General features: G+C 47.0%; 1 protein-coding gene across 5 annotated transcripts in view; it reads left to right on the forward strand.

Annotated features, from left to right (window-relative positions):
- The first annotated feature begins 2,301 nt into the window (after nt 1–2,301).
- Nucleotides 2,302–14,866, forward strand: part of Rnf222 (ring finger protein 222) — a 12,816-nt gene continuing 251 nt past the window's right edge. Inside the window, exons 1-4 of one of the 5 annotated variants that reach the window (XM_031351871.1) lie at nt 2,302–2,483; nt 6,832–6,922; nt 11,869–12,016; nt 12,694–14,856. In XM_031351871.1, coding sequence (XP_031207731.1) covers nt 12,000–12,016; nt 12,694–13,333 — 657 coding nt within the window. In that variant the 5' untranslated portion in view covers nt 2,302–2,483; nt 6,832–6,922; nt 11,869–11,999 and the 3' untranslated portion in view covers nt 13,334–14,856. Of the gene's footprint in view, nt 2,484–6,831; nt 6,923–8,243; nt 8,409–11,868; nt 12,055–12,671 lie in introns of those variants that run through there. The other 4 variants (XM_031351870.1, XM_031351872.1, XM_031351873.1 and 1 more) reach the window with 4 other exon arrangements.

Below are 14,866 nucleotides of genomic sequence, written 5' to 3' on the forward strand. Positions count from 1 at the left end.
TCAATGTCTCCCTAAACAAATGGGCAAATTCCTTGAAGGTAAAAGCAACCGAAGCAATCTCCCTCGCTTCAGTGTTTCTTTCTTTCTCTCCACAACTGTTTACTACAGTACTATCCATGCTGACTGCTCTCTGACACATTAAAGCCGCTGTGTGCGTCTGCATACGCATGTGTGGTTATATGTTGCTGAAGATCTCTTACATTGTTCTCAAAAGACATCCACATCTGATAATACAATCTACCCTATTGTGACAGAAGCAAAGGTCATCGAATGCACACTCCTTTTTGTTTGCTTGTTTGTTTGGTTGGTTTTAGGGTTTTTTTGTTTGGTTGGCTAGTTGGTGGGTTTTTTTTTTTTTCCAAGACAGGGTTTCTTTGTGTCCTGGCACTCACTCTCAAGTTTGCTGACCTCAAACTCAGAGATCTGCCTACCTCTGTCTTCTGAATGCTGGGATTAAAAACGTGTGCCTCAACTGCACACTGCAAATGCACACTTTTAAAAAAAAAAAAAAAAGATCTATTTATTAGTATAGACACTGAGGCTGTCTTCAGTCACACCAGAAGAGGGTGTCAGATCTCACTACAGGTGGTTGTGAGCCAACATGTGGATGCTGGGATTTGAACTCAGGACCTTCAGAAGAGCAATCAGTGCTCTTAACCGCTAAGCCATCTCCCCAGCCCATGCACACTTCTTTTTTGTTGTTGTTGTTTTGTTTTGTTTTTTGTTTTTTGTTTTGTTTTGTTTTTCAAGACAGGCTTTCTCTGTGTAGCCCCGGCTATCCTGGAACTCACTCTGTAGACCAGGATGGCCTCGAACTCAGAAATCCTCCTGCCTCTGCCTCCCAAGTGCTGGGATTAAAGGCATGTGCCACCACTGCCCAACCCAGCTCTGTTTTTTAAAAAGTTTGTGTTGTTTTTGTTTTCACAGATCCTCACATAGACCAGGCTGGCCTTGAACTCCAGAGTGCTTGGGATCAAAGGCATTCTCTACCATTCCTCGCTACCATAAAACTTTTTAAGTAAAAGGAGGGCTAGGGAGACGGTTCAGCAAGCGCCTTTGCTTGCTGACAAGCCTGAGGACCTGAGTTCGATCCCCAGGATCCACATAGAAGGATAAAGACCAACTTCATGTTTTTCACTTGTACACTGTGACATGTGCATGACTACACACACACACACACACACACACACACACACACACGCAATGTAAAAAGGTTTTCAAGAGAAAAGCATGGGGAGGGCTGGAGAGATGGCTCAGTGGTTAAGAGCACTGACTGCTCTTCTGAAGGTCCTGAGTTCAAATCCCAGCAACCACATGGTGGCTCACAACCATCTGTACAGCTACAGTGTACTCATATACATAAAATAAATAAATAAATATTTAAAAAGAGAAAAGCATAGGGCTAGAGAAATGGCTCAGTGGTTAAGAACACTAGGTGAGGGAGGCAGAGGCAGAAGGATTTCTGAGTTCAAGGCCAGCCTGGTCTACAGAGTGAGTTCCAGGACAGCCAAGGCTACACGGAGAAACCCTATCTCGAAAAAAAACAAAACAAAACAACAACAAAAAAAGAACACTAGGTGCTCTTTCAGAAGACCCAGATTTAAATCCCAGGGATCTGATGCCCTCTTCTGGTCTCCATGGGCACTAGGCACACATGTAGTACACACGCAGGCAAACACTCATATACATAAAATTTTTTTTATTAGAAAAAAACTGGAAGAAGTGCTTGGCTAACACTCCTACCAAGCACCCAGGAGGCTCTCAGCTCCCCAGGGCCACAAAAATAAATAAGCAATAAAAGCTAAAATGAGGGTACAAAGGAATGTTTATTGGGATCACATGACAACAGTTTTTTTAAAAAAATTAGGTCTTAAAAGATTTTATACAATATGACCCTACTTATCTTAGAAGTAATTATATATTATCTGTAGGCATGTAATACATAGTTATTGTAGCATAACGATATGTTATGTGTGGCAGTATTTTTCTCTTGGAAAAATAAACAATAAAATAGTAAGACTAGTTATCTGTAGAAGGGGCACACATCCTGTGTTCTCATTTTGTGTGCCTGTGTCTTTATGAATTTCCCACATTTATTTTCAATGTTTCGATATTTTTATCACTTAAAAAAAAAAGTTGTTGTTTAAACCCTTGACACTGTCCTTGACTCTGCCAAACTTGCTTCAGAAGCTGAGGCCTGTTGGCTGCCAGAGAGCAATCAGGTTCTGCGGTGAAGAGCAGTGACTATCTAAATCCTGCCCCAAAGGCGGCTTCCCTCCTGTCCTGCTTCTCCTGTACAGCTGCCGCCCCGCCCCAGAGTTCCTGAGAAGACACCGCGCCTCTTCGTGCTTGCTCCTGCACCTGTCACTCACTGGTCCCTGCACCTGCACCTGCACTTGGGCATTTTGCTGGGAGCAACAGAGAATCCACCGGCTGGCAGCGCACTGCCAGAAGAAGGCGAAGGCAAAGGCGGCCCCACACAGGTGGGCTGATGGAAGGCCTGAGCCCCACCCCTTGGGTCAGCCTCTTCCCTGGACACAAGCCTTCCTTGTTAGTTTCTCTTGGCGTCCAAGCTGTTTTTTGTCTTCTAAGGAGTCTCAGGTCAAGTATGTAAACCTGACCTTGGGCTCCCCACAAGGAGCTCAGAAGTTGTCCTTGGTTTGGTTTGGGTTAGGTTGTGTCATTGTTGTTGTTGTTGTTGTTTTGTTTTGTTTTTGTCTGCCTGTGTTTTTGTTGTGTTTTTGTCTGTCTGTCTGTCTGTCTACAGGGTCTTACCTTGTAGCACAGGCTGACCTTGAACTCCTGGTCCCTCCTGTCTCTGCCTCCTAAATGCTGGGATTACAGACCTGAGTCACCAGGACCCTGCCGGATTTCCTCTTAATCTCAGAGGTCTCCTACAGTCAGCATTGAGTCACTTGCCCAACTCAGCACATCCCCAGATCTGTAGACACAATGATTTTAAGTGGTAGCCACGTGAGTTTGTTTTTAACCTAGAAGTATGTGTTAATTTTACCATTTATTGAAAACATAATTAGAATTGCAAACCTGAGCTCACGGGCTTGGACTGTAATGGCATCCATAAAGTCTACCTCCTCAAATCCAAGGCATTATTTGTAAGGCATGGATGCTTGCTTGCATTTAGGACTATTTGGAAAATATGTATATTCTAAAGGAATGGATGCTAAGGATGAGGCTGCTATAGGTATTTAAATATAAAATGGGCTCGAATTTTTTTGTTTGTTTTTTAAGAAAGGGTTTCTCTATTTAGCCCTGGCTGTCCTGGAACTCGCTTTGTAGACCAGGCTGGCTGTGAACTCACAGATCAAGACACTCACCACCATTGGGCCTCAATTATTAAAACCTCAACAACTGAAATTCAGACAGAGTGCCTGATAGAAAGAAGCCACTGTGAGGAGAACAGAACTGTTTGGGTTATGGCATTTTGCTGTCAGGCTGGGCTAAGTGGGCTCAGGACCCAGGAGAGGTAAATTGAGGATGAAAACCATCCCTCGTTCTGCCAACTGGGTCACTGTGCTTGGAGGAGCTCAGGTAACCATGACTTTTTGTTCCCAACACGGAGTGCTGGGGTTACAGATGTGCACCAACATGCTGGTTTTGTGCACTGTCGAGGACTGAACCCAGGGCCTCTTGCACAGCACGTTCCCACTCCTAACCAACTAAGCTACATCTCTGGCACCATCACCCTTTTGACTGTATCCTCAGGAGTGGATGTGCTAGTAGGACTTGCTAGGTAATTCTGTGTTTAAGGGTTTAAAGAGTCGCTACATGGCTTTCCACAGACACCACATAATTTTACATTGCCTCCAGGAGGACACAAGGGATCCAATTTACCCACAACTCACTAACACTTATTGTTTTCTGAGGTTTATATGCAAACCTATGAATGTGTGTGAAGGGATGACAAGGTAGTAGCTACATGGGGGACTGAGAGGGACCCTTGAGCTGGAGACATGGCTCAGCACTCACTGCTCTTCTGAGGGTCCTGAGTTCAATTCCCAGCAACCACATGGTGGCTCACAACCATCCGTAATGAGATCTGATGCTCTCTTCTGGTGCTGTCTGAAGATAGCTACAGTGTACTTAGATATAATGATAAATAAATCTTAAAAAAAAAAAAAAAAGCTGGGCAGTGGTGGTGCACACCTTTAATCCCAGCACTTGGGAGGCAGAGGCAGGCGGATTTCTGAGTTTGAGGCCAGCCTGGTCTACAGAGTGAGTTCCAGGACAGACAGGGCTATACAGAGAAACCCTGTCTCGAAAAACAAACAAAACAAAACAAAACAAAAAAAACCTTAGTATAGCAAGGTTGAAATTCTCAGGGGTACAAGGCCTGGACTTGACCATTAGTACACATTATTATTTTTTTTTTTTTGTATATCATGAATTTGTCCATCAATCCTTCCAATATTTAAATGTAAACATAGAATATAGTTTCTTAGACTTTTCCTAACATGTGCTAAGTCCTTCACCAGGGCCTGAAGCTTTGTTTTCTTAATCAGTTTTCCAGGGGATGTTGGCATTTGGGAACTTCTGTCCCTTGTTCAGATGTTCATCTCATGCAGACATTGTACCTGTAGTTAGCAAGTGGCCAGCCAGTTTGTCTAGGATCCTTCCTCAGCCTGGAAGTCTTTTACCTTCACAAAAATGTCTCTCAAAGAAAGGCATTTGTTGTTTGCTTGTGTCAGGGCCTCCTGTGGCCCAGTGTGGCCCCAAACTTGTGATCCTCCTGCGCCCTCCTGCGTCCCGGGGTCCTGAGTCCTAGCTTTACACCCTGCTTCTAAGGTAGGTCTTATCTCCAAGGAGCCAATGAAGACTCCAGACCCACCCAGGGCAACCTCGTCTCCAGAGCAAATCAGAGCCTCAGCACACCCAATGTGGCTCCAAAAAGGCAGATAACTCTCTAGCGTGGCTGTCCAGAGCAGGAACGCCTGTTCCATCCCTCTGGAGCCAGAAATTCTTCTCCCATAATCCACTGCCGAGGAGATACTGAAGTATAATATTAGTGTTTGAACTGATCAAGACCAGACCCAGACACTGGATCTGGGAGGTATTCATGTCCTCCTCACTTCCCTTTTTGTCATGGGATGATGATGACGGTAACAACGATGGGGACCCTGACACAAGCCAGTGTTGTTTTGAGCAGATGACATGCATCATCCATTTTACTGCCCGAACAGCCCTATGGAGTAAATGCTATTATCCCATTTTTTATGAGTGAAGCCACCAAGACACTGACAGATTAAGTATGTTTCCCAAAGGGACATGGCATTTTTTCCCTTTAGTCACTACCAGTAAGGACACATGAAGTACACCATGATAGAGTATGACAATAATTATTTATCTCTTAAAGGTCATCTTCAAAGTCAAGCTCCATAGAAGGCCAAGTGAAAAGATATGAAAGAAACTTAGGAATGTCTAATCATTCTGAAAATCCCATAAGTAAGAGTCCAGGGGCCACCTAGTCTGGCTCAGTCCCCTCCCTGGGAGACACAGTGGGGACTGGTACTTTTTAGGAACCCCCCCAGAAATCCCTAGGCAGCGTTAAAAGCCACACTGATGAAGGCTCTGAGAACTTGGCAGTTTTATCTTGCTAGTTTTTTTATGGTGGCCCCAGCCTTTGAACCGAGAACCTCACACATGCTAAATAAACCCTTTACTGCTGAATTCTACCCCTAGACGTTTTGACCTTTTACCTTGAAACAAGTTCTTACCAAATTGCTAAGGTTGGCCTGGAACTTAGGGCCCCTTCTGCTTCAGCTTCTCAAGTAAGTGCGGAAATTTGGGTCCAGATTATGTATGTACATATATGTATGTATATGCATGCATATGTGTGTACTTATTTTCTAATATAGGTGTGTCCCAGGCAGACCGGTTATGACAAAAATCCTTTGGTGTCTCTCTGAAAGCCAGATTTATCTAGTTATATTGTGATTTTATTTATTAAATCTGGGGCTACCTGGTGTTCCCAGAAAAAGAGCATGAGAGACTGCCGTGACAATGTGTCCCTGCCTAGACATGTGTCCCTAGCTGAAGTGGTTGGTGCCCTGGAATGTCATCCTCTGAGAGTAAAATGCCCCCGGATACAGAGCCATGGTTGACAGGGCAGAATGGTCACGCTATAGGCCACACACATTAGTATGCTTTGGTTTGGTTTGGTTTTTTGAGACATTAGTATGCATTGTATCTAGTTATCTTTTCTTTTTTTCTTCCAGGAAAAAGTAAATGGCTCTGGGGGAGCCTCCTGAGAACTGAGAGGGAATGTATCCCAAAATATTTTCCAGTTCCCTCACCTTGTCACCTCGGATTCTCCCTTATTCTTGGTGGTTTACGATCACAAAAGAAACGCACATTCTTGTGCTGGCAAGCTGGGTTTGTGAGGAAAGATGTTTGCCACCCAAGTGCACACCTGAATTCCATCCCTGCGCCCCATAAAGTTCTCCTCTGACCACCACATGCAGGTCATGCCACACGTGCCCCTCACCACTCCACAACTACAACACACACATACAGCAAATAATAATAATCAGAAAAGATTGAGCCAGTGATCTGGCTCAGCAGATACAAGCCCATCAGGACACCCACCGAGCCCGATGACCTAAGTGTGTCCTCTGGGCCTCCATGGTGCAAGGAGAGGACTCACAAGCTGCCCAGTCCTCTGGACTCCAGGTGTCAGAGCACACAAGAGTGTTCTGTAGCACTTCCACTGCCCTCCCAAAATGAAAAAGAAACAAAGATATACTCGGGTTTTTTTTGTTTTTAATTCCCCTATAAAGATGACTCCTAATAGTGGTTTGATGTGTCTCCCTTCAGGTCTTTCCTCATAAACTTTGTCATGTATTAATGTCATCCCTACAGACAGTTCTGACACTTGAATCTCTGTCCCACAGTCAGCGACTTCTGGGTATGTATACATCACTATTTTTGATTTTTTTTTTGTCTCAACTTTTTTTTTTTTTTGATTTAGTCATGTGTGTTTGGCCTAGATGTACATATGTGACCAAGGTCAGTAGAGGGTATCAAATCTCCTGGAACTGGAGTTATGGATAGTTGTGAATCACCATGTGGATGCTGAGAATCAAATCCAGGTCTTCTGCAAGAGCAACAAGTGCTCTTAACCTCGAGTCCCTGCCTCAACTTTACAAAAAAAAGAACAAAAGCAAACAGAAAAAAACAACTTTTTTTTTTTTTTTTTTGAGACAGAGTCTCATGTCGCTCAGACTGGCCTTGTATAACTGAGGACAGACAGTCTTGCACTTATTCTGCCCCAACCCCCTAAACCCCCACCAGGGGTTCTCTGTATAGCCCTGGCTGTTCTGGGACTCACTCTGTAGACCAGAGCTGGCCTTGAACTCACAGAGACCAGTCTGCCTCTGCCTCTGGAGTGCTGGGATTAAAGGTGTACACCACCACTCCCTGGCTGATCCTGGGCCTCTGATCCTTCTCTCTCTACCTTGAGTGCAGGCCTCACAGGCAGATGTTACTGCACCTGGTTTATACAGAGCTGGGAATAAACCCAGGGCTTTATGCATGCTGAGCACACACTTAACCTACTGATTTACATCCCAGGCCCCTCACTATCATTTTAATAATTTTTAAATTTTCAATTCTACATATGTAAGGGGTAGAGTGTGGAGCATGGCATTTCAACACATGTATACAGTCTTTAATGATTGGATCAGAGTGACTGACATATCCATAAATTCAGATATAACTGATAAAAACATTTCTCTATGTTGAGAACATTCAAAATCCTGTACTTTACAAGCTATTTTGAAACACATAATTGATCTTGTCGATCATAGCTGTCCAAATGTACTTTAGAGCATTCAAAGTCATTCCCCAAACCAACTTATGCATGTTTATACTTGTAGTGGTTGGTCTATTGGCACACTAAGCCCCTCTGTTTAATGAAAAACAGTTGCACATGGGCACATCACACCAAACTTAGTGTGGGACTTGGGGTGTCAAAGCCCATTTAGTCTCTGACTTATTGGCCTATTTACTCTTCACGTGGTCAAACACGGAGGTTCCCAGTGTATAGTTTTCCCATGGTTGGATGGGGAAATCCATGACCAGGGAAGCCTTGGCCAAAGGGACCTCAAGTTACTGCTTCTATAGTGAGACCCTCTGATTCAGCCCAGGGCTCCTCAGCTAGCATCCTCACTGGGATCACCTGACTCCAGCAGCTGCCCAACCCCTGGGCAGCACCGAGAGCCTCCTGGCCTCAAACGGGTTGGGCAGCATTCACTTCCCTGCGCTGTCCTCCCGACCTGCTCAGTCATTAGGAAATGCCTCCACAGCCGGCACAGTGACAGCAGCTGTCAGCCCAGCTGGGTGGCTCCCATCTGTGAAGGCCTTGGGTAGAAAGACCGACACCACTCTCTCAGGTACAGCCAAAGTGTGTGTGTGCTGGGGGAGAGGTGCTGGCTGGGGTGGAGGATGACTTCTGGCAATGCTGTGAACTGGAGCTGAAATAATGTGTGACAGAAAGGAGAAAGATAGCAAATGTGCATGTTGCTTATGGGTGGGGAGGCAGCCGTGGCTGAAACTGACTGGCTTGCACTAGGGATCTGGCAGGAAACCCCAGGTGTCTAGACTCTGTCTCATGGGATGTGGGGTCCTTGGGTGGGTGGCACCTGTTCCTCATCTCTATCCTGGAGATATGATGCTTCTGTAAAGAACCATGGCATGGGTACAGGAGCTTCGTGAGATGGCTCCATTCAGCTAACCACTGCCTTCTCACTTCATAAGTGGCCAGAGGGACAACCCTGTTTAGGGGCACTCCAGAAACTGGTGTATTCCCTTTCTGCTGGGGCTGTATTATTCACTCCTCTCACTAAAGTCTGAAAGGTCCTCTGTGGAGGTCCTGCTGAACCGCAGTAGAAATGGCAGAATATCATATGGGCTGTCCAGCGAGGCGGTCCTGAGTTCAAGTCCTAGGTCTTCCCTACACCAGCATTATGACTTTGATGAAGTTCTCTACTTGAAGTCTCGGGTCTCTCATCTGTAAAATGGAGATAATACCTACCTCCTAAACTTGTTGTCAGGATTTGGTGAGGAAGGGATTCCAAGTGCCAAACACGTAATTAGTGTTCAATAAATGGCCGCTGTTATAATTATTTATTATTAACTCAACACTGGTCACAGTCTCACTTTAGCCAGGAGGACTTCCCCGTCCTCCTCTTCCCCAGTTTCCTACAGGCATGAAGGTGGATGTCTCTGGTATAGAATGCCTTACAATGTCACTTACCCAGACCGTGCCCCAACTACAGCATACTCCTATGATTTTGTGTGCTGTGTTTCCACACCCCAGTTCCCAAGACAGAGTCAGATTCCCCGTGGAGAGAAAGGAGGGGTCAAGAAAACACTGAGAAATGAAGTTGAGAAGGTGGAGGGCATGCATGGCTCAAGCATGAATTGTGTGTCTCTCATGGGGCGCCTGAAACTAAGAGGTACTGGTGAGAAACCCAGGATGTCTCTGACACTCCCTGAACTGCCTTTTGACTTTTCCTAGAACTCAGAGAAGAAAACACAGCTCCACCTCCCCTGACCACCCTTAGCATGACTTTTGACTTGGCTAGCTACTCAGCCAGTCTGTCAGCAGGTCTAATAATGTTCTCTGCATCACCCACGGAATCTTTCCCCACTCTTTCCACCACTACCAAGTAACCTTGAGTCACACACACACACACACACCCACACACACACACACACCACTCACCTGTCTCTAAAGCTGACTATACTAGTTTATAAAACTAGACATTTTAACTAACACTGAAACCCTGCTTTCCTCTTCTTGTATTCGCCTCTGCACTCTTACCTGTCCTGAGCCTCATTTCTCAGTTACCCAAACAACTTACGGTACTGACCATCAATCCTCCCTTTAAAAAAAAAAAAAAATCTATTAAAAAAAAAAAAAACCAAAAAACCTTCTAGCCAAGCACAGTAGTCCACACCTGTAACCACAGCATGTGGTGAGAAGAGGCAGAAGGGCTAAGCCTTCAAGTCAGTCTTAGCTAGATAGCCCAGTTCCAGGCCAACCTGGGATACATGAGACCCTGTCTCCAAGAAATAGAAAAAGAAAAGTCACAAATGTTCTTTAGGCTTCATGAAGGATTTCATAACTCCTTTTTACTCCTAGAGTATAATTTCAGTATTTGGCAAATAGCTGTTAAAATCTGATGGATGGACATAGGGAGGAGAGTGGGAAATCCTCCTGTTTCTCTTGGGGAGTTATACGATGCAGAGGACCAGTTTGTTTGTTGGTTATCTTTTTTTTTTTTTTTTTTTTTTTTTTTTAATCATCCTGATAGCAGCCCATTCATTCAGGTCTATTTGGATGTCTATTAGGAAACAAATCTGAGAATTTGGCAGCTGTCCTGATTCATGCACTGCCCAATACTTAATCTAGTCTACTGTTATCCTGTAGGCTCATTCTGTTTTGTTTTGTTTTTGTTTTTTGGGGACAGGGTTTCTCTGTATAGTTCTGGCTGTCCTGGAACTCACTCTGTAGACCAGGCTGGCCTCGAACTTGGAAATCCACCTGCCTCTGTCTCCCAAGTGCTGGGATTAAAGGCATCCGCGGCCACCGCCTGGCTCTGTAGGCTCATTCTAATCTGAGGAAAACTGCCCTTTGACAAGGGCTGCGAGGCTGTAGGCAAGACACCTGGCAGGGAGCTCCAGGTCCCCTCCAGGAGAAGAGAAAAGAGAGGACTCAGCCTGTCCTAACAGTGACTCTCTCCCCCTTGTCACTGAGAACTCCCTGTCTGTCTTACTCTGCATTCACTAACCTGCCACCCATTCTGGGAGGGAGGTGGTGCTGTTGTCAACTGCTTTGGTTTGTTTTCTTGAGACAGGTCTCACTCTGTGACCCTGACTGTCCCGAAACTCACTGTATCACAGGCATAGACCACCATGAGCTCTCAACCTCAGAGGGCTAGAGGACTTCACCAAGGTTAACAGATAGCAATGGCCATGATAGACAGTCATAGATAGATAAGGAATTCAACCCAGTTCTACCATCTGAGTACCTGACCCCCATTTCCTAGCTCAGAGCCACATTAGCCACCTCAGAGACCGAAGGAACCTCCACAATGATTTTGGACTGCTTCTAAGGTCCCACCCTCCCACCTCATCCCACCCCACCCCCCCTTTTTTTTTTAAGAGTTAAGACATTTTTCAACCCAACAACAGGGATTTTCAAATGGAGGGGAATGGGAGTTGTTCCAGAAGATTCGTGATCTTTATAGATTCTTCCTTCAGCCAGCTAATCCTATTCCTACTGTGCATCCTGTTAGCTCTCAGGGCAGCCATACTGTCCTCCGTGGATCTTGGGGTCACTGATGGTACCATATATCAATTGTAGGAGTTTTGGTTCTTTCTTAAGATCCTGTTGAGTTTTGGTTCTTTCTTAAGATCCTGTTGAGTTTTGGTTCTTTCTTAAGATCCTGGATGATTTAGGCTACAGAGTTGTGATTCTGGAGACATGTACAAGCAAAGACTTGGACTCACCATCCATCCAAGCAGCAGCTTTTCCCCGTTTCTTTCTTTTTTTCAAGACAGGATTTCTCTGTATAGCCCTGGCTGTCCTGGAACTCATTCTGTAGACCAGGCTGGCCTCCAACTCAGAAATCCGCCTGTCTCGAAAGTGCTGGGATTAAAGGCATGCACCACCACTGCCTGGCAGCTTCTCCCCTTTCAAGTCACCCACAATCCTTCCGAGAGAACTGTTGGCTCTCCCATTTCCTCTCAGATCAGTTTGAAACCCACCACGCACTTCAGAGAGACTCCATAGCTTTGATTTCAAACAATATCACGACTTTGACCTCTCGTTTATCTTCTCACCAGGCTTGGATCTCAGTGACTTTGCCCATTTCCAAAATACCGGACACATCCTCCAAGAATGAAAATCTGCTTTTCCTGAGGTTAATCAGGACCTTCTGACAGCCTTGAGCCACTACATAAGGAGACTCTGAAGAATGATTGGACATGGCTGGTATGTGACTCCTCACAGCCCGGCAGGCATTTGCATGTGTACGTTGTGAGCTTTATTTTTTTTTAATTACTTTATAGTTATGACTGCCACTGAGAACACAGTCTTGGAAGTGGTGATAAGAGACATGGGATCCTGGCTCAGTCACAGATCAGCAAAGCCCCGCTGAGAGGGAAGTCTGAAGAATAGTACATGTAGTTTATAGTGTAGAGCCAAACTGACTAGAGCTGCCTGTGCGCTTGCCCATGGATCTCCTTAGCCCTCGTTTGCCATGGGAGCCAGGCCCAGCACCGAAGCAGGAAGAGGTGAGCTGGTGACATCAACAGCACTTGTCAGAGCTGTGGTGAGGCATCAGGTACTTCAGGTATCTTTCCCACTCCACACACTTCCTGCCCAAGCCTAGCCCTGCTGGGATCTCTTACCTGGTTCCTGATGCCTGGTTCTCCTCAGGAGAGTCTGTACAACTCCTCTGTGGATCCTAGGCTCTTCATCTTAGTTGATCTAGGTAGGCCTCTGAGGAGAAGCAGAAAAAAAAAGGGGGGGGGGAAGAGTAGGAGAAAGAAGAGGTGGAGACGGGATGTGAATGGGAGTCAGGAGGGGAAGAAAAAAAAGGAAAACCTCCCAGATGTTGACAACCCTTCACTCTTGCATCCCTCAGCTGAGGCCTGTTATCTCTGAAGGGCCATGTCAGAAGGGGGAAGCAAGGACAGCTCGGGCAGCGAGTGCCCTGTGTGCTACGAGAAGTTCCGGGATCTGGAGGGCGCCAGCCGGACGCTGAGCTGCGGCCATGTGTTCTGCCATGACTGCTTGGTCAAGTACCTGCTCTCTACCCGGGTGGATGGACAAGTGCAGAGGACTATCGTCTGCCCCATCTGCCGCTACGTCACCTTCCTCAGCAAGAAGAGCTCCCGCTGGCCCTCCATGCTGGACAAGAGCTCGCAGACCCTGGCTGTGCCTGTGGGCCTGCCCTCCACGCCCTCCCCAGACCGTGGAGGCCACACAAACCCCCTGGTTGTTTCCCACCAGGTCTGGAGACAATCATCAAGCCAGGGAGCTCAGCTCCCGTTGGACCTGCTGCCCAGCCTGCCCAGAGAGTCACAGATTTTCATCATCAGTCGCCACGGGATGCCGCTGGGGGAACAGGACAGCGTGCTGCCCCAACGCAGCGTGGCAGAGATATCGGAGGCATCCCCAGCTCCCAGCGCCACCCGCTCTTTCTGCTGCCGCTCTCGGGCCCTCCTGCTCATCACCCTCATTGCCGTGGTGGCTGTGGTAGCTGCCATCCTGCCCTGGGTGCTGCTGGTGAGGAAGCAGGCCTGAGTGGCAGCATGCAGAGGGACACAGGAGCAAGGCTCAGTATCTAAACTCTGCTCCAAGGCCACGGCTTGGGAGAGGGTAGAAGGAGCTAGTGTAGACCCGGTACAATCAAGCTGCAGAGGGAGGTCCTGCACTCAGAGAGGACACGGATGGAGCCAGATTGGAAGGTTAAAGGCTTTGTCTCCACCCTTCCATCCCTTCTCAATCAGTGGGGGCTTTGGCATGAGGAGAGGCTAGGGACAGAGGTACTCTGAGGCTAGCACTGAACGGCCAACACCTCATTTGTGGCCACATAAGTATCCCCAACAAACACCCCTTCTCTAGGCTGGAATTTAGCAAGCTAGAAGTTGGGTGGCCACTGCTCTCCTACAGGGTCATAAACCTCACCTGCTGAGGAACCAACCAGAAGCCAGGTAGACCTCCTAGGCACAAGAAAGTTTTGCTAGCCTGTGTCCTGCCAGGCCTGTACCAGGTCAGAATTCCCACCCACAGAGGATCCTCTACAATGGCTCCAGGAAGAAACAGAAGTTGATAGAGGGTCCTAGATCCAGTTCTCCAGCATCTTAGCCTCATAGATGAGCCTCAAGCAGCCCACGGCTAAGTGTTCCTATCTCTAGTCCATCATCTTGAAAGAGGAAGTTGATGATCTCAGAAGCTTCGGCTCAGGATGGGGGGGCAGGAGGCAACAGAGAAAGGGTTTCATGGATAGTGGAGAAAACAAAAAACACTCGTGAAAGAGGCGGCTGTTGACAGAATAGCCACAGCTTCAGAGGTCTCTGGAAATGGCCAGGCCCAAGGAGCAGACCTGATTTCCAGTCTTAGGGTTCTCAAGGGTGAAACAGAAGACAAGGGGTGGAGGGGACGCCCGTCAGGTGAGACCTGAGTCAGCTGAGAACTATGCGAGCAAATTAACCCCTGGGGGCTCCCACCTTCCTCCCTACCAAGTCCACCTCCTCATGATCCAACCATTCATTAGAAGCCACACCAGCTGGGCCAGTTTCCCAGGTGGATTCTCGAGGGCTGAGCTGGGTGACGAAGGGTGGGGAAGAAAGCAGCTGAGCTTGTCGGCTGTCTCAACAGATGCTGATAGCCAGGCCCAGCACCCTGGAGTGGTTGGGTACCTCACTGACAGACGGACGCCTATAAGGAAAGCCTCAGAGTGGTTCTCTCTTGAGGAAGTCCTCAAGGGAGCTAATCCCTTGTCACTGAAAACAACAGGGACTTCCAGCTACTGTCACCAATAGGATGGGTTTGGCCTCCAGGGTGTGCCAGTCGCTGAGTCCATCCACCACTTCTACACAGAAGTTCACATCTGTTCTGGAAGGAAATAAGGCTGTGCCTCTTAGCTACTTCTCAGATGTCTGCCGTGGCTGGCATCTGGGGACCATCAGAGAAGAGCCTCAACCCAACAAGGGATGTTTGTAACAAAGTGCCTGTTGCTTTCAGGAGCTCACCAGTGGATTTATACTTCTTTCTTCTTTTAAGATTAGAGAACGCAGGTGCTGTGCTGATGTGGAGGGAACAGGTGGCGGGGGG

Source organism: Mastomys coucha, unplaced genomic scaffold (assembly GCF_008632895.1).
Source record: "Mastomys coucha isolate ucsf_1 unplaced genomic scaffold, UCSF_Mcou_1 pScaffold5, whole genome shotgun sequence".
Taxonomy (NCBI): domain Eukaryota; kingdom Metazoa; phylum Chordata; class Mammalia; order Rodentia; family Muridae; genus Mastomys; species Mastomys coucha.